The following is a 24,679-nucleotide window of genomic DNA, read 5'->3' as shown; positions in this document are numbered from 1 at the left end:
TTTTCTGAGTTGTCTATGGAAGATTTTGTCTAAGCTTTTGCATCTTCAGTGACCCATAGAAACGAATTTCTATTATTATACCTATGCTTACATATGATTATATGTATACTTTCTTCTATTAACTTTCGACCTGACGTACATATTACATTCATCTGACATGAAGATACTCAAAGAGTGACTGAATTGTCCCAGTAGATGATGCTCAGCCATGCTAGCACTTCTTGTGTGTTTTGAAATGACAAAGAGGTTTCGCACCCAAACTTCCAAATTTCCATTCTGATCTCAAATGTACATACACATCCATTAGATGTTTTTGCTATATCATCATTTCACTTGGCTAGACATCTTCTATTTTATGCACAGATCCCTAAGAACTGTGGTAAACCAGCTGAAAAACACCTTCTGTCATAATCAGGCCAGCAAAAGACCAGCTGTTTTACACGGACTTGTGCCCAAGGAGGAGAAGATGAGATAACCTCCTTGTTCCCACCATTTACATGGTCATTTTTGGAGTATCTTGGAGCTCTGGGAATGCTACCTGCTGCATAGGCACAGAAGAAAGAGGTGGCATTGCCTCAGAGAGCTTGTAGGCAGAGGAGAAGATAAGGAACAGCAGGCAGGTACTGACAGAGCATGAAGCAATGTGTGTGGCAATACTGCTTCCCAGTGACAAAGGTCCAAGCTCACTGGTGACCTAACTTTTATGAGAGTTTCATTTTTATGAAGTAACAGGAGAATTTTCAGATGGAAGCAGGATTAAAACTAGCTTTGGGGGTGCAAAAGGCTATTCCTCCCAAACGTGGCAGGCAGCATGCAAGAAATACTAATCTTTGCCATGGTCCTTGGAACAGAATATCTTTACTGAAGTGTAACTAAACAAACATTTTGTTTGGACTTAGTTGTGCTCTAGGGTTTGCCTTTGGGGGAAAGCGACACAGAAAGAGAAGGTTAAAAAATATTACTTACCCCTCCACCTCCCAAAATGCACATTGAATTTTTGTGTACAAGTCCAAGAAAGCTGTACCCCCAAATCCCTCAGCCTGATCTCTGTCATCCCTGAGCCACTGAAAGATAAATGCAAACAGTGGAGAGTAAACCAGGTCTGCAGTTTCTTAGCTGCTTACTCAGAACACAAGTCCACAGGACCACATCCCTTCTCTCCTCCATGTCTTTCCTGTCTCTAACTCTTGTATTTCTGAATTCAGCTGGCAATATACTAGTATATATATATATATATATATATATATATATATATATATATATATGTATCCTGTTTGGCCCATAGCTGGTCATGACAAAGAGTAATGGCTTTAGTCTCTCCCAAAAAGCTGTGAAATACCAAAAGCACCGCTACATAAACAAATCCACCAACAGCTATGCATTCTGCTAAATACTACTACATGGTGTTTCTCTTTCAGACTCCAGTAATCAGACTCATAAAGTCAGTTGATGAGCTGATGCTGATTTCTGATGAATTAAATTAGCACTGCCTTTGCCTAGTTTTTCAAAAACAAGTTTTTATAAGATCAAGGATCAACAGAAAGCTAAACCAAATCTAAGAAAATGACTGCTTTTTATTTAAATCCTACTACAAAATCTGCAACTCAAGTGCATCTGCCCTAAGAGCCTGAAAGCAAAACTATAAACACAACTGAAAGTCACTTAAATTCTATACTGTCCAGCTTAGAAAGAAAAGCAATGAACTGCACATAAAACACACGCTTGGCTGTCATTTTCAACTGTATGATATTTACAGTAGTCAGTTGTATAGTGATGTAAGTAATCTGATTGCTCAAAACTTACAGTAGAGCATAGGCAATGATTACTTAAATTAAGTTTGCTGTGCAAAATGTCCTATCCTTAAATAATTTAGAGCTATGAATCAAAACCATAAGTTTTTTATCTTAATTTTCCTACCCTGTATGAATGTATTACAATGCAAAAAAAAGCATAAAAAAGCTAGCATGAGACTTCACTGGGGCAAAGTTACTATGCTGCCCATGGCAAACCTAGTGAGTGCTAGGAGAAGATGGGCAGACACCATGGTGGAGGCCTAAGACTGGCCCTGGTGCCAAGTCCTGCTCCTTGGGGTGCTGTCTGATGGTGGGGTACAGGATAAGGAGGAGAACAAACACATGGGGTCAGCATGACTCCAAAGCCTGGGCTCTACAATGGAGATAGCTCCCCTCTAGGTCCAAGGTCTGTGACTGGAGCAACAACAGTTGGTCCTTGTGGCAAGGAGACAGCAATAATTTCTGTGAGGGGATCAGGGGAGGGGCAAAGAAGTGGAGGCAGGGGCTAAAGAACACAGTAGGTTGTGTGAAGAGGAAGATGAGAAGTATGAAAAAGCAGTAGTACTGTGACCTGATCATTGAACGACTGGAAACCATTGCTTTTGTAGGCTCAGATCTCCTGTCCCTCTCCATCACAACTCTCTCATTACCTTTTTCTGCCAGCCATTCCTTTTTTTGGTCTGGATTTTCCATTTCTACCTACAATTCCCTGCACCTTGTTCCCAAGATTTATCATCTATGACCACATCAAGTCCTTCACCTTAATACAATGTTCCTTCTGTTCACTTTCCCCATGCCTCCACCAACAACACATCTTCTCCACTCTGGTTCCACCATTTCTTCTCACTATGCATGTGAATCAAGCAGTTTCCTTCTCCACCCTGCCTCCACATCAGCAGACACAATCTGCCACCAAAGACACAGCCAAGACAGCCTTCAGTGCTCCCTCCTTTTGGTGCTCACCACAGCAGTAGCATCTGGGAAGAATAACTGTGGGAGAAAATCCACTCAGCCTTTCAGCCACCCACTGGAGCACTCTCATTCTTCCCAGGAAGACAAGAAGTTGCTCAGCTCCTAACAACGCTGGGGTGTTCAGCGTAATCCGTGCTTAGAGCATCTTCAGTGAGTGAGTGCAATGGTCAAGCCCTCAACATTCCTCCACTGAGCACACGCACCACCTGAGCATTGTGACAAAATGATAAGCAAGACAAATTCTGGAAGCTTTTCATAGTCTCAACATAAGGCACACCCCTATCACAAGACTGATTCCAAGCCAAGTATCTTTTTCCGGCTCTAAACACGAAGCCACAAGAATACAACAGCCTTAATGAAAGTGTTTCTCAACAGGGTCAAAAAACACAGATTCACAGAAAAAGAAAGATCAAGGTCTCCTAATGCAGGGTGATGTGCACCTAAACCATCTTCATCAGATACGTGGCCAAAGAATACATTTCCCTCTAACCACGTTCTCGGAAATAGCTGAACCATTTCATCTGAAACGTCCCAAGGAGAGCAAACACTCAACCTGGAAAATGTCAGCCTAGTTTTAAGCTTAGCAAACACACAAGCACCTGAAAGCAGAGCACTGTACTGGAAAGCACTAGATGATTTTAACTGTAGACAACATTACTGTCTATGATGAAACAACAACTTCTTCAAGTGCTCTCGTATGCTCTATTCTAGAAAACGGGGTAATAGTTGTAATTCTGCAAAGTCTAGTCTGTGTGTTCAATCCTGCACATGTGCGGGGTGGCACCTTTTATTCAGGAGGGAAAGCAATTTTAGGCAAACCTGCTGTCTCCAGGCATCGATGTGGGGCACAGAAGTGGTGCCAGCTTGGGGAATCACCCTGGTCTCAGATACCCAGTTCTGGAAAACCTTTGTTTTCACATGTTCAGTGAGACAGTGCACAGTTTGGCAATTATATTCTCCAAATACTACTGTTTCCAGGCCATCCCTACAGAGCAAGTCCTGTGGAGATTAATCTACAGATGTGTATGCAGGATTGGGCCCTCTGCCAGCCAACAGCTCTCAGAATCAGACACAGATCAGCTGGCTTGGTCTGGAAACTGTGACCACTAATTATTTGGTATCACCAAACAAAGTAAACCCGTGGTGGGATACAGATTAACATTTCACACCTGGGTGAGAGAGTGCGAATTTTCCACTTCAAGAAGCGACCACTTGTTGAGCTGCATGCTTAGGTCAGCCGTGCCTGTCCAAGGGAACCCCACAGCCCTTCTGGAGATTTAGCACCGTGAAAATCTTCAAGTTCCTCTGCTGCCTGTAACGCTTATAACCACTAATTATTTCTGAGTCACTCGAGTGAAAGTAAACTGCCATCCTGTAGACAGTTAAGGAGTACGGAGGAAAGTTTCTGGATGAACGTGCTTGTTAATTGACAAATCAGGCTGGTGACCATCGAGGAGAAACACCACTGCACAACTCTTGTTGAATTAAGTCCTGTGCTGCCACTCAGCCGTGGATTTAACGTGTGTGTCCCCCCCCTCCCGCCCCGTTCTGCACACTGAAGGAAGGCAAACACGCGGGATCGCGGTGCGGGGCTGCAGCAGCAGCGGGGCTCCACGGCACATCACACACCCGCGGCTCCCACTCGGAACCCTCTCCCATTCAGATATCCCACTGGTCTCACTGGAAGTTCTCCTCGACCGGCCACGTCACTGCCCCTGTGCCAGTCCAGCCTAAATGAACCCTCAACGTCAAGAAACCGCCAACCATGCCGAGATGGGATGGGGAACAAAACGGGGGGTATTTAATTTTTCCAAAGGCAGGGGCCAGCCCGGCCGGGGCAGACGCGCCGCACATGGCGCAATCCCCACGGAAACTTTCCCGCGGCAGAGGCGATGCCACCCTGCACCGCCGGGCACCTCCGCCACCCCTGCGGGGCGTGGGAGCACCGGGGAGGGAGGGGAGCTGACCCCGATCGCCGCCGCGAGGGGGTTCACGCGTGGGCGGGCGTCCTGCGTGGGCGGCGCGGGAGGGGGGGAAGCGCGAGCAGGCACCCCCCCGCGCAGGCTGCCCGCGGGTGGGCGCCCCGCGGGGCGGAAGGAGGGCCGGGGCCGCAGGGCCGCGCGTTACCTGGGGTGCCGGTGCTGCGGGAGCGCGGCGGGGAAGCCCCAGCCGCCGCTGCTGCTGCTGTCCGCGGTGGCCACCTGGGCGCGGGAGCCGCCGCCGGTGCCGGTGCCGGCGGTGCCGCTGCCTGTGCCGCCGGGCTGGACGCCGCCGCTTTTCCGATGCCTGCCGGTGCCGCTGCGGCAGCGGCCGCCGCTGCTCCAGCCGCGCAGGAGGCCGGCCTCGGGAACCGGCAAACTCTTCCTCGCCGACAAGGAGCCGGGGACGCTGCCCGCCTCCTGCCTGCCGCTGGTGCCGGTGTCGTGTCTCATGGTGCGCGGGGCCGCCGCATGCCGCGCTGCCGCCGCCCCGGGCGCCGCGGGACCCACGCGCGCCGGGGCCAGGGGCTCCGCCGGCAGCGGGAGGCCGCCGGGAGCCCGGGCTGCTGCGGGGGGAGGAGGAGGCCGGGGGCCGGAGGGGCTGCTGGCTGGGGCTCCCGCTGGGGCATTAAGTTGGACGCGCGGCCGGGAGAGGCAGGGCGGGCGCGGGGGCTTCGGGGTTGATAGTTCTCCGCGAAGTTAGAGCCCGGCGGGCGAGGCGGGGGCATCCTCCTCTCCGCCGGCCCTTCATCGCCGGCCGCCGCCGCCGCCTCCCCTCGCCTGCCCCCGCCGCAGGGCCGTCGCCCCGCGCCCTCAGCCGGCGGCACTGGGGGGCTGCGCTCCGCGCCCCTCGCCCATGAGCGGCCGCGGCCCCGGCGGCTGGCGGCGGCTCGCCCGCGCCGGCTTCCTCCGCCGCTCGCTCGCCTTCCCCGGCAGGGACGGAGTGGGGGGAGCCCAAACCGGAGGCCGGCGCGCAAAATGGGTCAGGGAGGAGGAAAAGGGAACCCGGTGCTCGCCTCCCCCCACCCCGCGGTGGGCTGCGGGAGGGCCGGGCTGGGGCGGTGGGTAGCGAGAGGGCTGCGGAGGAGCTCTCCCTCGCCGGCTCCCTGTGCACAAGTGCAGGGAATGTTCCACTGACCTACATATTTTTCCAAACATACGTGACCTTTTTTTTTTTTTTTCTCTCATTCTGTGGGAGGAGACAGGCGAGGATCCAAGAAAAGGAGAAGCTGGAAAGAGAACGAAAGGGGGAGCAAGGAAAAATAAAATAATAAAAACCTCTACCAAAATGCCAGCCCCGCATCAAGGATGGATTCACAACGCCCCGAGCAAACCCCAGCGAGCCTGCGTTTACATATGTCTTTAGCGACATCCCAGCGCTGCACCGGCGGCCGCCCCTGTAGCCTGACCCCGGGACCCGCCGCCACGCCACGTTATCCGGCCACGGTGCCGCCGTCCCCACCGGGCAGGGCTGCGCTCAGGTGCCCCGCCGCCGGTTCCCGGGGCTCCCCGGCGGGATCAGGTTCTGCCCAGCTTCGCTCGGCGGGCTGGGGACACCCTCCCCGCATTGTCCCGGGCCCGGGGAGTGACCCTGTCCGCTCCCCCGGGCGGCGGTGGTGGCAGGGGCCGAGCGGGAACGGGACACGGCACCGGGCTGCCTCGGGGCAGGTTCCCGGCCTCCCCGGGCACAGGCGGGAGCTCCCGATTTGGTTATGCAACGCGCACCGGCAATTAGAGCAAAACCTTGACAGCGCTTTTTTTTTTTTTTTCCCTTGTTGCAAAGTAGGTCATTCTTTTTATTCCCCACTTTGCTTCTTCTTTCTTTTTTTTTTTTTTCCTAATACTCCTCCTGCAAAGTGGCCAGTGAGAGATAAGGAAGTGTGCTGGAGCTTGGGAGGAGCTGTTGATTCGGAGGCTTGCTTTCGCCTTGCCGGGCATTCCTGCCGACTTCTGACGGCGGCAGCGAGTGGGTTTTGGGGTGTCCCTTCTCCTCCAAGAAGGGCAGAAATGGCCGAGGAGCGTGGGCACGTTTGGGGCGCAGGTCCCTGATATCCACGCAGCCTCCAAATTTTCGCTTCCCCCACAGCCCCTCCCGCCGGCTGTTGCCCCCCGCCCGCTGCCGTCCATGCACCGCCTCCGCACCGGGGCTTGCTGGCACCGCTGCTTCAACCCGGCCAGCCCCCCTTGTGCCTAATGCTATGCCAAGGAAACACCTGGAGCAGACACCTCTTCTACCCGCAAAAGGCGTCTCCTTCTGGGATGGTGTATTTGATTTTTAGGATAGTCGCCTTTTTTTTTTTCTCAGAGAAGAGATTTGCTGGGGAGGGAAAAGCCCCTTTAGCTGGTGCAGGCTCTGTCCCCACTCTATGCCGGCAGAGTTTGTGTGGTGTGGCACGGGCTGTTTCCCCATCTTCCCCGGTCCATTCTGCTCCCTTTTAAAGACGCGTTAATCCTCGCAAAACACCAGCCAGCGGAGATCTCTCTGCCCACGCGGGGTGTGCGTGTGTGGGCGCAGCGTGTGGGCTGAAGGCTGCTCCTGCTACCTGGCTCCAGCAAGGAGCCGTGTTGCTTCTCCCACCACCCAGCTCACCCAGTCACCCCGCCGCCATGCACAGCTCCCCCCGTGCACCGCATCCAGCTGGGTTATTCGATCCGATTCAATCCCGAATGCGAATGTTAATAATTACGAAGTATGGAAAAACCTTACGCTCTTTTGCTGAATGTTTCACGCTGTACTTTATACAACAGGCATGACTAATGTTGAAAGGGTAAAGTTGTTTACTTTTAACAAAGATTAAATACAAAACTTTGAAAAGCTCCTCCCTTCCTTTGGATGAAACCCAGCATTTTTTTCCCATTTGGAAATTGTCAAACAGTGGTTAAACAATCCTTTGGCAAACAAGAAGTGCCTGAGGGAATAAAGCATCAGATACATGGGGAGTGGAATAAAAGACATTTCTGTTCATGAGGTATTTTTCTTGTGTTGCACAATGAAGTATAGCATAAAATCTTCAAGCCTTGTAAGGTTAGAGAACAGGAATTTCCCAGGATTATATATACCACATGATTTGATATTCCAGTCCTTTTGAAAACCTACCAAAACCTACCAAAACCCTGCACCCTAAACAACCCCATGCTTTCAAAAGTGGGAAACCAAGTAACTTGAGGAAAATACCACACTGAGAAAGGCAATCAGCAAGACACAGGGGCGTATATACCAAATTACATCTCTGCCATGTTTTAACATTTTCCCTGTGAATTTATAAGGTCTCTATTGCACAAGTGAAGAAGTGAGACTGCTTAAGGTTTTTTTTCTTCATTCATTCCCTAGGTCACCAGTGCAAACTTTAATTAGGACAACAAACAGCAGATTCGCTGTGGGTAAGGCAGGCTTTTCCCAGCGCATACCTGAGCCCCGTTGTGAAACACCAACCGTTCCAAACACACAGCCTTTCTCTTGGCCTGGTGACACATGTAAAATAACCCAATACTCTCAATATTGTGTTTGGTTTGGAAATTAGACAATGGGTTACACTAGATGCCACATGTATAAACTTTAGGGCAGGAGCCCAGTGCTTAATGTAAAAAAAAAAAAAAAAAAAAAAAAAATCATTTTATAATCATGAAATATCAGTAAGTAATTTTTCAGACACCCAGAGCCTGTGATCCAAAGCTGCAATCCCTTTTGTTTCGACTAGAATAGGCTGGCCAACCTTTGTGGCCCAGAAATGATGCTTCAGGGTTTTCAATGGACCATGAACCACAAGCTAGGTGCCTCCCAGGGTGGAGGGCCAAGGGGAAGAGCGGGAGAGGACAGCGGCTCCCCCGGGACCCCACTGCTCCATTGTGGCAAGCCCAGGGGAGGGATGTGGGGTTGGGTGCGAGTTCAGCCCGGACATGCCGGGTTTAGTTCTGCTGGCTTGCTTTCTCTCGCTGCCAGGGATTCGGATCATGTGGTGCCACCACTGCTGCGTGATGTAACCCTCAGCAAGGGAACTATCTTGGTGCACTGATTTGACTGAAAGCGCATCAGTTTTCTTTATGCAGTTAGAAACTTTTCTTTTTCATAGCTAGCATGGTCATTGTTTGGATTTAGTTTGAGAACAAGAAGATAACACCCCAGAACAGAGTTAATGTTTTTTTAATTGTTGTTGTCTGGGAACCAAGGACTTTTCTGAGCTCTGCCCACAGGTGTGAGGCAGCTGGGAAGGGCAGCAAAAATGGCACAGACCTTGACTGACATCCAGACTGATCAATAAGAATATTCCATGCCATTAGCATCATCCTTCATATTTAAGGAGAGTTGGGATTTTCTGGCAAGGAGGATGTAGATGGAGACCTGTTCTGCTTCTGCTCTGTTTCAGTGGGATTCCATTTGGGAGCTCTCTTTAGTTCGGCTTTTTGCCATCCTGCTGTTTTGCAGAGGCCTCCTGGGGTGTTCTGCGTTTTTTTCTCTTCCTCTGGGACTGGATGAGGATCGGATCCTCTAGTTCAGGATCAGGGTGCTCTCTCTCTTCCTGGAACTGGCTGCTTGATGCGGATGGAGTTTGTGAGCAATTGCATTGAGTATCTTTTATTTTATATTCTATTTCCATTTTATACATACAGTAGTAGTAGTATATTAGTGTTATTTTGTTATTCTATTAAACTCTGTTTATCTCAATCTATTAATTTCTCCCTTCTCTTTTGATTCTCTCCCCTATTTTAGGGTGGGAGGGAGAAGTGAGTGAGTAGATATCATGGTTCTGAGTTGCTAGCTCGTGTTAACCTGCGACACTTGGACATCACGTGGGTCCAGAGTCCGAGCCTGGCTACCACAACCTGGAAGCATAGGCATTACCTGTGCAAGATCAATGCTTCGAACCTTTAACAGACACAAGTACAGGTTGTGAGGAAATAAGATGTGATTTGCAGCCCTTAATTTAAATTGAATTAGTGTTTGTGCAGAAGTAAAAAGAGGTACCCCAAATAATCATCCTCTAATCAACCTAAGTGGCAACAATGGTGCAAAAGTCAGGAATGGTACTATGGGAGAGAGGGGTATGATGGAAAAGAATTAAGGGCCAAATTGCAGATCAAATCATACTGAATACCAAGCTATTCTCTAAAGTTTTAGAGTGAGTAAGAAAGAAATGGAAAAGGATTGATTTGATTATTAATTAGGGGGCAGGACAGACCTTGGGCCGCTTGTTTCCTTACTGTCCATGCTGAATGAGGGAGCAACAGGGACAAATACATGGCAAATAAATCTAGTGGCTCCTGTTAGTCCAAGGAGTTGCACCAGCCATGGTTGCTGGGAGCTCTGCACTGATTTCCAGCTGGGCTGTCTGGTGGAGGTTAGCACGGGAGCATGGGGACCCATATGGGGAGCTCCTTCTTTGGGTAACACACTTCTGTAACTAATTTTGGCAGAAATTTCTGCGGAGAGGAGCAGTCTTCAGAGGATCAGCGTTATTTTTCGTTCTGCAGATTACAGCTTCCTGAAGGAGATGTAGAGCATACTTATCAAGCAGCAGCTCAGCCTTTGTATCAGGGAATGGCAGAGAGATGTCACAGAGACATGGACTTGAGATGCATCCTACTAGTGCTGCTCCAAGCATTGGAGTAAGGTATCTGATAGGTCTTCAGGATCTCTTTAGCTAGAAAACCAAGCTTCCTGTTTTTCTGTATAGTTACTACAATAACAGAACAAATTTGCTGATTTGAGCTTAACTTAGTCTGATCTATTTTAAAGCAAAAATATATTAATTGCCAGGGTTTTAATGGAAGAACTTAGTCATGTGTACAACCTACCCAAAGGTTTGACTTTGCCAGCTTATTCACAAAAGAGTTTGCAGGTTTTCTTTAAGTGGTTAATGCACAGAGTAAGGAGAAAAAAGGGAGGGGTTGCAAAATTAGTGACTAAACACTGAGTAGACTTCATGTCTGGAAGGGCTAAAATGGCTACTGGGTGTCCAGAAAGCCCTGAGGCCTACCACTGCCTGGCATCTTGTGGCTGAGCATTTACAGCCTTCCCCTGAAGCAGAACTGTTCCGAACCATGAGCTATACATATGCGCTCAATTGCCACAAAGTGTACTCTGTGTGTTTGTCAGCCTGGCGAGCTCAAGGCTGTGGAAATAATCCTTTCTCGTGTGGGAAAGAGAAGATGATCCACTTCTCCTCTGGTTGACAGTGGCCTTTGTGCCAGTGCACCTCTTGGTCCATACAATACTTTTCCTTCTCTTGCAGCAGGATGGGAATACATCTTGTGACAAAGTCTGGTTTCAGTGGGGCTGCACCGATTAATTGGAATAAGGAATTATGGTGAGGCTGTAACTGAGAGAAAGGCTCTGGTCTGAAATCAGGCTGAGAGAGCTTGTTCAGCCTTGGGAGCTGTTCAAGAACATCAAATTCAGACTTAGACCCAGGAGTATAGCATCTGCTACTTTTCTCTGGAAGTCCCAGTACAACACAAGATAATCATAGAATCATAGAATGGGGTGGGTTGGAAGGGACCTCCAAAGCTCTTCTAGTCCAATGCAATGAGCAGGGACATCTGCAACTAGATCAGGTTGCCCCATCCAGCCTGGCCTGGAATGTCTCCAGGGATGGGGCATCTACCACCTCTCTGGGCAACCTGAGCCAGCAAATAATAAAGGACTGTAGTGTCACAGCTGAATTAAGAACGGCTGGGAGAAGTCTGAAGGCAAATACAGCATCTTCAGCTTTACCTTGACTGAGAAAAACAACTGCAACAATGTTGGACTGCTGTAATATTTTCTGCTGTAATATTTTTTTGGCAAGACATAAACCCTATGGATCTGTACAAATATTTTGATTTCTGGCCCATTTCACAGAGACCTTCTACCTCTTTCAGAAACACTTGATGAGCAGTAGAAAAGGTGTAATGAACCATTGCTTCTCTCCTTACAACAGGCATCCTGATCACCTTCTCTGCTGACGTCTGCAGGAAATGGGTTACACCTGGAGTTCATCTTTACTTTCAGGATTCTGCACAGGTTTCCAAATTATTTGCTAATTCTTTGCTAATTATTGCTCCCTCTTTTCTTCCCCCTGACCCGAGTAATGTTTTTGCACACAGTCTTGGAGTTATGCTACTTATACCACACACTCGCTCTTTCAAAATCTCAGCTTGCCATGATTCTGCACGTCACTCCAGTCTTGCACCTACCTTAAGCGTATTATGCTATTATTACTAATAACATACTTTAGTAAAACTATGGGAAATTGAAATATGAAAGTAAATAACGGAGGAAATATAAACAATCTTAAAACTCAGGCTTATATGGATCTGCCCTCACAAATGCAGTTCTGCCATTCATTATTCGAAGCAGTAAGCAACCAAGACAATGTGTAAACCTGAATTTAGCTGCTTCACTTAAAAAAAATCAGCTCAGAAGGTTTTATTCCAGGATGTTTGCAGCACATGTGCTCAGATCTTTCTCATTATGTTCTCTTATACAGCTCTACATATGAGAAGGGGCTATGAGGACCATTGATTCTGACCTCCTGAACAAATTCAGGACACCGAATTTCCTCTTAGTGCATTTGACCAGGTACCTTATTGTCATATTTTAAAAATACGTTGATCTTGACTTAAAAAAAACCAAAACAAACAAACAAAAGAAAACAAACCACCACCACCAAATCAGGTTCATTTCTTCATTGTCTCTCAGTGTTTTGACTGGTGTTGCTTAAGCTGCAGCAGTCAGTAGGCACTAGGTGTCAATGAGGCACTAGGAGTGTTCTGCAACGTGTTCACCCCTGTCCAAACAGACACTAAGTTCTCGGTGACAATGAAAAAAACGAATACCCTAGCGAATTAAATCATGCATGTAAAAACAATTTACTTTGCTGTTTTAAACTTAGTTTGAGCATAGTCATATAGTTAAAAAGAAAACAATCCAGAAAACATTTTTCCTTTGATATAGATCATTTCCATTCTGTGTTGTCAATGAAAATGGGCTGCTTCATGGACTGTTCTTTGTTTTTTGTGGCTGTCAGCTCCCCTCACTGATATTAATGCAAACATGATTCTGATTTCATTGTGAGCACCACAGGAAGGCATCAAAATACAAACAACCCCCTCAAACACAATTTCACTAATGCAAAATCAGGTGAGGTGTTCTGTTGCTTTTGCGAAGTCAGAGCTTTGGCTGTAAAAACTTGGAAGGTGTATTTGGCCTCTGTTGTTAAGGCAGGTTGCATTCAGACACGGCTGCTAGCAGAGGCTGTGCTATTCTGCTTGCACAGAGCGTTGCAGGAGGGAAGGAAGCAGGGGAAGAGAAAGTCTTGAAAAGGTAAATATTGACTCAAAGAAGAAGGCATAAAGAAGAATGTGGGAGAACTGTAAATGAGCCAGAAAGGATGGAGAAAAAAAATCTTCAGCAACTGTAATTAGGTTAGATTTCAGAAGTAATTGCAGTGTTCCAGCATCAGCAAATGCTGTAGGCAATATTTGCCCTCATCTGTGTTTGCAGAGGAGAAAGCAAGTTGTCTCAGCCCGTGGGGCCTGATCCTGATGTGGGTGCACTAATTGAGCACAGATGCGAACCCAACGGGGCATCCAGTGTCTTCCGTCTCCCTGCTGCTGGAAGTGGGAGCAGCATCCAACTGGGAGGTTTGCAGGGAACGGGAGCGATGGGCACGGAGACACAAACACAATAGCGTGTGGGTGCAAACACAGGGACTGAGCGGGAGAAAATGCTGCAAATTCATGTTAGCAATTTAATACTGAATAAGAGGTGTTTAAATTACCACCAGTGGCTGCCTGATGCTGCCGCCTTTGCAGAGGGCATGGAGAGGCTTGGCTGATACTTACCTCCCTCATCACAGGTTGCAGTAGGAACTGGGATGTGGGAACTGCAGTCCCCTCCACTTCCTTTAAGATGTACTTCTCCTGTATAAAAACAGATTTTACAGACTTTCTGCAGGGAAAATAGATTTCACCTTTAAGTCTTCTGCAGAGCTTTTACATTAGCAGTTCATGCACAATCAGAAAATCAATTAGCATTGGTATTACATGCAGATGAAGAGCACAGAGTAATGGAGAATTCATTTTACACAATGCTTTTAATAAAATGCTAAATACAGCAAAATATTTTCCAAAGGGCTATTTATAGGCTCTATGTGGGAACTATGTCTCCAAGGGGAAGTCTGCACCTTTGTGATTTGGATGAAGAGTGAGTCTCAGTCTTCTTAATGCTAACATTTGTCAAGCACATACTTCTGCCAGGGTGGATTACAGACTACAGCAGCCCATCGTCTGTATGGTGATGACTGTAACTTCACATGGAAAAACACTTTTTCTTTTAAAAACAAGAGTTCCATCAGCTGTATTGTTGCAGTGCCAGTTGTTGCAAGACCCTAAAATAACTGAATTACTCCCTCGCTCTTGACAGTCTTATCATCTTTTCCTGTTCTTAACACCAGAGCAGTTTTCTTATTAGATTTGCTGTGTATATTCCAGTAAATCATTGACATCAACACCTACAAACAGACCGATCTGCAATAAAACCCTCAATTCCTACCTGAATTTGTGGATGTAGCTGGGGCAAAGAAAGGGACTCAGTTTTACCAGGAAGCAATTGTGAAAATAAGAGCAGCAACACGGGCTCAGCCCAAAGCATGCTGCCCCTAACTGTGGCCAGCAAGAGTAGCCTGAGAAAGTGAGTAAAAACAGCACAGTCATGCACTTCACTGGGCTGCTCTCTGAGCTGTCAATAGTTGATGCTCAGGAGCTCCCCTGAGGCCCATGTAACCACCAGGGGCAATATCTTCCTGCAGGGAACCCTACAGCTTAACTATGCACTTTGTGAAGAGCCATCTGGTTTCACTCATTCTGAACCTGCTAGCTTTCTTTGTCAGCCTTTCGTTCTTGTGTTGGAAGAGGAACAATCAGTCCCTCTCCACCCCTTTATGCTACTACTCCTGCTTTTAAAGGCCATATCCCCTCTCAGATCCCCATCACTTTTCCAAGCTGAAGAGCCAAAGCCTGATTCTTCGTTCCCCCTATGCAAACTGCTCCATGGTTTTGATCATCCTTGTGGCTCCTCTCTGGATGTTGTCTGGGCTCAAGGTATAATTCTTTTAAGGTGAGGACGAGGACTGCACGTGGTATTTGGTAGGCAATCCAAGCGCGCACACACTAAACCTTTCTAGGTGCATGGTGGTGATCTTCCCTTCCCTTCCCTTCCCTTCCCTTCCCTTCCCTTCCCTTCCCTTCCCTTCCCTTCCCTTCCCTTCCCTTCCCTTCCCTTCCCTTCCCTTCCCTTCCCTTCCCTTCCCTTCCCTTCCCTTCCCTTCCCTTCCCTTCCCTCCCTTTCCCTTTCCCTTTCCCTTTCCCTTTCCCTTTCCCTTTCCCTTTCCCTTTCCCTTTCCCTTTCCCTTTCCCTTTCCCTTTCCTTTTCCTTCCTTTCCCCATTGCTAACACAGTGCAATGGCTCTTGTGTCAAGATCATCTCAGATTCAAACTACATTTCAGGGACATAAGCTCCATTTTTTTTCCATTTATTTTTTTTAATAGCCCTGCTGAATCCCACCCAAAGTAATAGAAATTTGTCTTATCTACACATCTAGCTCTATTGGAAAAAAAGGAAGGCTAGAGTATTGCTAAGGAGAAAAGGTATTCTTATTTGTTGTAACTTCCAAGACTTCTGGAGGGGCTATATTTAAGTTATGTACACAAAAAATAGCCATGCTGAAGGGAGAAGAGGGATCAATCACAGAAAACTTGAACAGTAGATGGAAATGTTCCAAAATGTTCTAAACTTGTGAAAAAAAGTGTATGATAGGCTAGAAGAGATAATACAAAAAACCCCACAACCTTTAAAAAATTTCCCTGCAATAGAATATAATCCCTTCTTTTAAATATTTTTGTTAGAGCTAAAATCTGTGATACCATGAAAATAGCTAAAATAACAGATGAATCCTTCTGCCAGTTGCTATTGCAATCTATTACTTGCAGGAAGGAAACATATTTATTTAAAAATATCCCCCTTGTCCTTAAAGATGTAGTCAGATGTTTGTATTATTTGAAAAATGTTGTAAATATCACAACTACCCAGTGTATTTTTTCTTTTTTATTTTGCAATCCTTGCCTAGGTGTATTATTTTATGTCTTACAAATTTAATCTAGTATGTGCTGATGCTATTGAGTAAGACTGGTACAGTGCTATAGAAAACCAGCAGTGATGACCTAAGCTTCAGTCTGACATTTCCTCCTTCCAGGGTGACTAATACATGTTTCCCACCAAAGCACCAGAGGCCCCAGCTAACGTTCACCCTCAGGTTTTCCACTGGTTCCTCCTCCGGTGGTGGCCCCTGCTCCCTGCTGCCACCCTGGCATTAGTCTGATGACTTCAAGCCGAGTGCCATGGGATGGAAATATCAAATCTATGCCTTAAAACATCTTTCCCAAGTATCTCCAGCTGCTTTATGAGAGTGAGTGAAATGGTCTGAAAGCTTCATTTAAATTAAAATAATCTCTGCCTTAGCTTTATGTGCCACAACCGACAGTGGCATTCAGCTTCCCAAAGCTGATGGCAGTGCTGTACTAGCAGGAGTGTGCTGGCCTGTTCACTACTTCTGAGAAGAGCAAACAGCTCTGGTCTGCATCACAAAACCAGAACTTTTTATTTTTGAAACCTTTGATCTGCAAATTTCCTACCCCTTCCACTCTGTCTTGGGTTAGATATTTGGTCTTCTATGGAGCTGTAGACATTTCTTTGGGGCACGATGAGCTTTTGACTTTTCCCTTTCTTTGATTATTTATTTTTAGAAAGACAGAAAGCAAAGATCTTTTCTGTGAGCACGCCTGCCCTAGGCAGCCACTATTCACAGTGGAAGCTGAGTAACAGTTTGCTATTCAAACAGAAATCTGAGTGTGTTGTGTAATTGCAACAACACAAGACGGACAAGGAAAAATGGCATGAAGCCATTCCTTCCTGCTTGGAAGAGAACAAAGCTTTTGGTAAAGCAGGTAGGATATTGACAATATATTGGCAAGGCATGAAGCAAGGGTGAAGGGGCCATTGGCAAATGTGGGGGGCACTGAGAGAAGAAGAGGACAAGAAGGTGGGATGAGATGCACAGAGGGCTGGTGGGAGGTATGGACTAAGACTTGCAGGGATTCAGCGTGACTTAGTCATGTGAACACTTTGCTGAGACTCTGGAGACTCAAGCTTAAGTTTGAAGTTCGGCGAGCTACATTATTGCCTCTGGCAAGTCACTTCACTTTCCCATGCCTCAGATTTTCCCCCCACGTCTTCCTGCTTGTCAAATCAGCATCAACAACAAATTGTCAAGAGATGTGAAAAGGAAGATAAATTGTGCTATGATTTAAAGATGAGTAAACAGAGCCTGAGTCAAAAGGCAAGATGATTCTGTGTAGATTAGGGGAAAGGGATGAGACGACCTCCCTTCAGCTAGATCTTGAGCAGAAGATCTGACATCGTGATGTTCTCAGCTCTAAATGCGGAGGGAGTGATGCTGGGGATGAGGTACAGAACGTGCAGCACGCAGCCAGCATGACAAAATCGTTGCCAGGTAGAGAAAAAAGTAGGACAGATGAATTACATAAAGCCCGTATCTCTTTGGTTGCTGAAGAAGGATGGGGTATTCAGAACCCCTCTCCCCTGTGTGATGCGGCAGAGCACAATGAGCTAAACTGCTGCTTTAATAGCACTCAGGGAGCAACCCATGCTTGTACTGCTTTGTGTTTATTTTTCTTCTAATAATCAAAATCAGCAAGGCTGTGTCCTGGTGGATGTACTCAAGTTTGTTTTCAGTTCTCATGTATGTGATGGTGCGCCTTATCACGCACTGCTGGATTAGTTTGTTTACGCAAGCTTGGCTTCAAAGGCTGAGCATCGTGTCAATGCAGCATAGCGAGGACGCGCTGCCACCCAAGCCTTGGGTCTTGACCATGTTCTCCATTCAGATGTCCCGCAAACTAGCATGCCAGTCTTGCCTGCTGCACCCGTGTCCCCTCAGAGCCAGATGTCAATGCCAGTATGCAAGTTTTAAGCAGTTTTAGAGACTTTCAGACAATGAGTCAAATCAATTTGGATATTACAAGCTGTCTGTGTAGACACAGCCATGGTGTATCTCCTTTCAGAGAGGCAGTAACTGCTATTTAAAAAATCAGACTTACTTGCAACCTCAGAAACTCAATTGTCAAATAGTATCCAGGCTTCCAGATGCCAAGGTACAGCCCTTCTCTGTACCACGCAGGGTTAGTTTAACATAAGGTCCTAGCTGGTGTTGCAAAGGAAATCCAATAAACTGTACGTGTCTTAAAGCACCAATCTCTCTCAAAGCATTTGTTCCTTCCATGGAAGGAAAAACCATAGACTGGTGAGTGAGAGACCTGAGACTTCTGAATATACCAAATCCATCCAGCATAGAGTAATTATTTATAGCTCTACAGGGTTTAACTGAAATTATGAATGAGTCCAGCTCCCCCTATTCAACTCATACAGATTCAGGTATCTACAGGTCAGCTGAGTGTCTGAGCTTCTGCAACAGTCACTGGAGATCTAAAGACTACAGTCAGTGGAGCCAGGAGTAGTTCAACTAAGCAAATGGTGGAGCTTACCTTGTAATGCTATGGATTCTCTCTTAACTCTTCCCTATTGATGAAATTTCCATTGACTCTAATGGAAGCTTAGACATCTGCCTCAGATACAGATAACTGTATTGCATTCATCTAAATTTAGGCATCCATATCAGCAGCATTTAGCTCCTCTATGAGGCATATTAGGTTGGACTCATCTGGGCAGGTGCGTGGCCTTCTGTTCTGTGTGCAGTACTGCAGTGCAGAGCTTCTCATATCATCAAGACAGAACATTCAAGTGACAGGTCTCAAAACAGAATAAATTGCTTCAGAATATGCTTTGTATAGATGAAATGTATTTGAACTTTCAAATTCATGAGAACTAAAATTAAATGTCTGAAAGAATACCTGAATGCACCATCAAAGAGTACAATCCTGAAATAGTCTTGCTTAAATAATGGGACTAAATAGTGCCACTGACACTTACTGTAGAGGCTGAATTAGATCAGAGTCAAGGTCTGTCTAACCTCACAGCTGGTTTTCAATGCAGACAGTCAGGAGACAGTCCAAAAAGGAGTGATCCTTCCTCTTCTGTGCCATCGCAACTTCAGCCATCAACAGCCATTTGGGCACTTTGTTCACTGGAGAATGCATCCAAGCAAGTCTGTGTAGTGCCCCTATGGGCTCTCTCTTCCACAAAGTCATTCAGACTCTTTTGGAATCTGTTCGTACCTTGGACTCCCTTGACATGCATTTCTTCAGGATGAGAAATTCAGGACCTGCTCCTATGGCAGTAGGCTCCACAATCTGAATATCACCATTCCCTTGGCTTGCTTCAGATGTGTTTCTCAGGCGCATCCCCTTGTTCTAGTGTCAGCAGAAACAGTGAACTGTCATTTCCCACTCACCTTCTCCATCACTTTTCTCATTTAATAGGCATCTACAGTAGTCTGCCTCTGCCAGAACAGAAGTCGGTTTACAATGAGTGGCAAATGTTTGAAGAGAGGTAAGTTTATATGAGAACCAGTTCCAGGAACCTGTGTAAGAGCTCACTGTAGGAAAACATCCCTAATGAATAGAAAATACCTGTGGGGAAACAAAATACCTTCAAAGATCTAATTTTGGACTTTCCTGCAACAAAGTCCTTTGATTTGGTCAGACATTCTCAGTACATGAGCTGTAGATGCCTGTGAAACAACGAGACAGAGGATGACTAGAGTTTCTTTCGCTAGTTGTTTTAGTTCTCACATGAGATCCAAGTTATGAAATCCTCACCCATTCACAAAACCTCCTCAAGCTGAATGAATTACTAGTGGTATCTTCAGTTTTCCTTTCTAAGGAATAAGGAAATGAGAAATGTTTATAAATGGATATTGCAGACCTCCAGTTTAGATAAAACTTGTGTCTATGTAATTCACATTGACCTGAAGCCTTAATGAGTTCCAGTGATCAGAGGATATTATTCTTAACAACAAGTTTTAATACAGCCATAATAAAATGCACAACCCTAATTGTCATTAACTTGAAATTCTATATAGAGGATGTATATGCCTTGTTTTGTACACTGAGGAAGGCCTATTTTTTGAGGTCATCTTAGTAGGTAAATGTCCTGTTAAATGATAAAATAAGAAGATACTTGATTTTTGTTGTTTTATTGTTCACATGTAACTTAATGCAACCTGAGGAAATTACCTAGAAGAATTTCAGATTAATTTTGCAGTAAGTATTTCTAATATATTTAATAGGTTGACTGAGCAGTACTTACAAGAGATAATTTTGACAGTCAGCTGGAATATGGACTGAAAAAGTCAATGTAAATTACTGAGAGGAAGATTGGAAAGTGATAGGTGAGCATGAGAAATTAGCATCAATAAACACAGCATAAATTACAGGTTACTCAGTTCACTGGAGAACACAGATTCTTCATAATGTCTGAAGAAAAACTTGGGATCTCAAATTCTGGGTGCTGATATAAACCCCCTGTTTTTCCCGCGTGACTCCTGGCTCTGTGCATATGTTTAGTCTATCACTGAATCACAGCTTTTCATTGAACCCTTTATTTTGGGACATGCTAGGTTATCCAATAAATTTTGAGTGGGATGGGGAAATGAGCCGTTTTAAAGAAATAAGCTTACTGAAGCACCTTTCTTAAGCTTTTCAAAGCATGACCTGGTCTGTATAACGCTCATGGTTTAACATCTCATATGTAGAATTAAAATGCTTAGTTGTGCAGAGCATTACTCAGTGCTGATCTCCTGAGGAAAGAGGAACTTTATGAATGGTATCTGCTTCCCACTGTGAGGAGTAAATTTAAACTATTTAAAGAATCTATGTGTTAAGCACCTAAGGCTGGTTAGAGAAATCTGAAATCCCATAATACGCCATTGTAGTATTGTGAAGAAGAAGTTTTGTGAAGGAAGGTATTTAGTTTGGAGGCTAAGAAGAAGAAATTGTGAAATAAAATTGGGTATATTAAGAAGAGGAAAGTGATTGTCTTGAGCTATGCTGCTAAAAAAAAAAAAAAGAGTAAAAGCCTAGCTGTCATTTGGAGGGGAAGAAAATGAAACTAAGTTTGCAAGAGCACCATGTGCTTCTCAAAAACATGTCGACAAATGTCAGCCTGTGAACAACTCTCACTTATGGAGGTAGGCTACCAAGTAAAATACTAGGAATAAACTCGTGGTGTGCTAGGCGTATAATACTCCTACTTGTGTAAATATAGTCTGTAAATATTTTGTCAGTTTATTTTGTTTTACTTGTGGAGCATGATTGGAAGGAGCAGGGGCAGTAGAAGAAGGAGGGAAGGAGATGGGCAAAATACCTGCAGTTTTCAAAAGAAATATCAAGAACTTTTCCATAAGGCAGTTTAGAGCTGAAAGTGCCTTGGCAAATCTGCACCGTGATTTTCCAAATGCTGTGCAAAATGTCATCCAATTTTAAATCTGTAATATTGCTTTAATCTCCAAAAAGGAAATAATAATGTTTGTCTTTACTATGGTTGATCCAATCTTGCACTTCTTTCCATACTAAGCCCTTACTGACTGTAGTGATCTGGGCCCAGTAATACACTTATCAGTTTATTTACAGCTTGGATCTGCCATTGCTATTAGGTATCCAGGATACACATTTTGCACACATACAGCACATAGAGAACATGTACCCATAGACATACTTTCATTGAATATGATAATGTAAGGATCATTATCCTACCCAAAGAAATGCATTTGAATTGCATACATCTAAAGCTACCCTCCAAACACCAGATAAATACCTTCCAAAAATAGCATCACTCATTTTTCACAGCAGGTGTCATTCATCAGGTATGAGGCTGCATCTAAACGTGTTAGTAATAATAATTCAGTTTGGTATGTGACTCCAGCTCATTACCAGCAGCCCCAGGCACTGTAGGATAGTGAAGTCACTAGAGCAGTACAGAAATATTTAATCCTATAGCAAATATTTAGTCCTACGACATGAATATTACACAAATATTGATCCTATAAGCTAAAAAGACTCTGAAGAACCTGATTTTTCTCCTTCAGCTGTCTGACCTGTCTTGCTGTTTGCTTGTCTCCATGGTGTTAATACTGTGTGCAGAGCTGGGCTGGCTCCAATTTGCCCACTATACCTGGTCTGGGAGGGACTGGTGGGTATGGGAAGGGGGACGAGGAGAGAGGGTATCCTGCCCCTCCATGGGCAGCACTGATGGTTCGGGGAACAGCGGCTACACCTCTCGCTGTGAAGAAAGGTCATTGCAGTGCAGGGCAGCCCGGTCCTCCATACTGCTCCTGTCCCCACCCAGCCTTGCCACAGGATCTGCTCCCAGGTGGCAGCACCAGAGTTATTTTGGAGGTGAGGATGATGCCCTGTCACTGCCCATCATGCTTCCAGCACCTTACTGTGTTACCATAAAACACGTAGCCGTGTCACGGTTGCCGGTGCACCAAGAATATGACACTGATTGTCCCCTGCCTGCCATGAGCCATGCCGCCATGCCAGCCCTGTGACAGGAGTTTTTTGGCTCTCCCACCCCCACGGTGGGTCTGCCACAATTAGCAGATCTGCAGATGAGAAATGCCACTGCGCCAAGGCTAATTAAGAGTCTACAGGGACTCTTCTTGCATGTTTCTGCTTAATTTGTAATATTCACACTAGGCCTGACAGAAAGCCACCGAGGGGACAGGAGTATTTCCAGTGACTTTTAATGGGCTGTTTGCACTGGGACACAGATAATGACAGGCCAGTTTGCACAGGCAGGGAAAGGGCTCTCCTCAGGCCCCACCAGACAACAGAGCCTATTGACCTTAATTAAATTTCATGGCACACTTGGCTCAGTCCTGCGATAATTGCTCAGCCTTTACTTATACACGTCAGCTGAATGGGAGCGCTTTCCCAGGCAGCGGTTCGCGGGGAGCATGGGGTCTGATTAAACCCTTCTGCTGGTGTCCATGCTGCTGGTCTCCTCCATTGTCTCTCTTCTCCACATCCTTGTCTGGTCTTCTACCCACCCCCCAGCTCTTCAATCCCTTCTGGTGCTTTCAGTGAGATACGATGAAGATTAATTTATTTAGCAGAATGGTAGTGATAAGTAATTACTTATCTGTTTGTTACTACTTATTATTGTTACAGAAGTGTTTCCAAAACTTATGTCCCGTGTGTTTGTGGTGCTGCACAACATGATCAGCAGGAGCTCCTTTTCCCAGAACCTTGCCATCCAGACACCTGCCAGTGAAAATCTCAGTTACAGAAACAAAAGGCAATCTGAGATGTCTTCCTCCATATCTCTGCCCTAAAGCCAGGATCTTGCTGGGCTGGAAATTCCTCTATTCTTGGAAGAGGCCATTGGGAGCCAGCATCTCCAAGAGGATGTTGAGTGTGTGGGTTGAGGGGAAGTGAGGGCTCCCCTTGCACCAAGAGTCACAGAGCAAGTGATGGACATGCTGCCCCGCCATGTCTCACCACCTGGCCCCTCTGGCAGGGAATGATGGAGGAGATGGCCAGGGCAAGATCCCCATCTGTCTGGTAAAGAGGGATGGCTGCTCAGGCAACAGGGCGATCCCAAAGAAGCCTTTGCCCTTGCTCACACTTACCACAGACCTAGAGAAGAAACTTTCTCAGCAAGTCACAAGTTTCTATCCTGCCATGGGGTCTTGGGCAACACAAAGAAGATCCTACCATCTCTCCTGATACTCTTTTTTTTCGGATCTTCAGGAAACAGAGATAAATTCCCCAACAATCCTCAGGGAGTCAGAAAAGGAGTGCTCAGGCTCTAATCATCTCCATGAGTGGGAAAATAGTAGAGAAATGGGCAGAAAAGTGTGTGCAATGTTGAAGAGACAAGAGGAGGGTGAGAAAAGGAAGAGACTGTGGTGCAGAGAGAACAAGGAGAGGTGAAGAGTGGAAGGGATGGAAAGCAGAGAACAAAGGGGAGAAGCCCTGAGCATTTGAAAAAGCAGGTAAATGAGGGAGCGAGCCAAGATGAGAAAGAGGAGAGGAGCAGTATCTTAAGAGAGACATATCACAAAGGGAAGAAAAAGGGAGTCTTAGCAATGTATTAAATAAGAAAGAAATTGGGAACAAGGAGCTAAAGAAAGCCACAATCAGAAAGAGGAGACTTCCTTGCAGAGAAAGAGAGATGAGAGTAGGCTGTTTCTAAGGGAGGAAAGTACTGGAATCTGAAGAAACACGTTAAAGAAATACATTACAAGCTTGACACACAAAAGCAGAGGCATTAACTGCAATACAGCGCAGAAGAAAATGAAGTGGAAAAAGGAAGCAGGTGGGACAAAAGGAAAGAGGCCATGTAACAGTTTTTAAATATTATTAAATGTAGAAGTTGGATTAACAAAAACCAACTTATTACTGTGCTCATTTCTCATTTTAGAATTGTACAGTATGAAATGAAACATATGTACAGTCTGGCATTCCCGTTAATATCCCTTCCTTCAAATCCGCTTTTAATGGGTGCAGATAATAAAGCTGGTAACCGTTTAAGAGCAAATGCCATTACTAATGATGACCTGTAATCCACTGTAAACTCTTACCCTCTGCTTACACAAACAGACCTGGGCGCTTGAAATAAGAAGAGACTTTTATTTTATCTTTTTTCATGTGGAGATCTCCATTCTTCTTTACTTCCCAAAGGACCAATGGTTAAAACACCGGGCTGCAGGGTCTGTCTAAAAAGAAAATAGTTTTATTCAATATCTCCACTGTTAGGAGATGTAGTAGTCTGTTCTGCTTACTGCTGCTGAATGGCACATGGAAGATTACCAACAATTTGTCAGAGGGTAGTTTATTTTTCAGGTGATAAGCTGTCCTGGAAGAATTGTTTGTTCTCAGCACAGCCTGTAGGCAGCTTTCTGGAAGGCTTCTTGC

The 24,679-nt window shown here is 45.7% G+C and overlaps 1 protein-coding gene across 1 annotated transcript in view; it reads right to left on the bottom strand.

Moving 5' to 3' along the window:
* NPAS2 (neuronal PAS domain protein 2) overlaps nucleotides 1-5,197 on the bottom strand; it is a gene marked incomplete at both ends in the record, with an annotated part of 109,010 nt that extends 103,813 nt beyond the window's left edge. The window contains one exon of the mRNA XM_080363320.1: nucleotides 4,893-5,197. Coding sequence (XP_080219446.1) covers nucleotides 4,893-5,197 — 305 coding nt within the window. The remainder of the gene's footprint in view (nucleotides 1-4,892) is intronic.
* Nucleotides 5,198-24,679: the final 19,482 nt, after the last annotated feature.

The sequence above is a fragment of the Nesoenas mayeri genome (assembly GCF_963082525.1).
Source record: "Nesoenas mayeri genome assembly, chromosome: 1".
Classification (NCBI taxonomy): domain Eukaryota; kingdom Metazoa; phylum Chordata; class Aves; order Columbiformes; family Columbidae; genus Nesoenas; species Nesoenas mayeri.
This window is presented reverse-complemented; position numbering and strand designations above follow the sequence as displayed.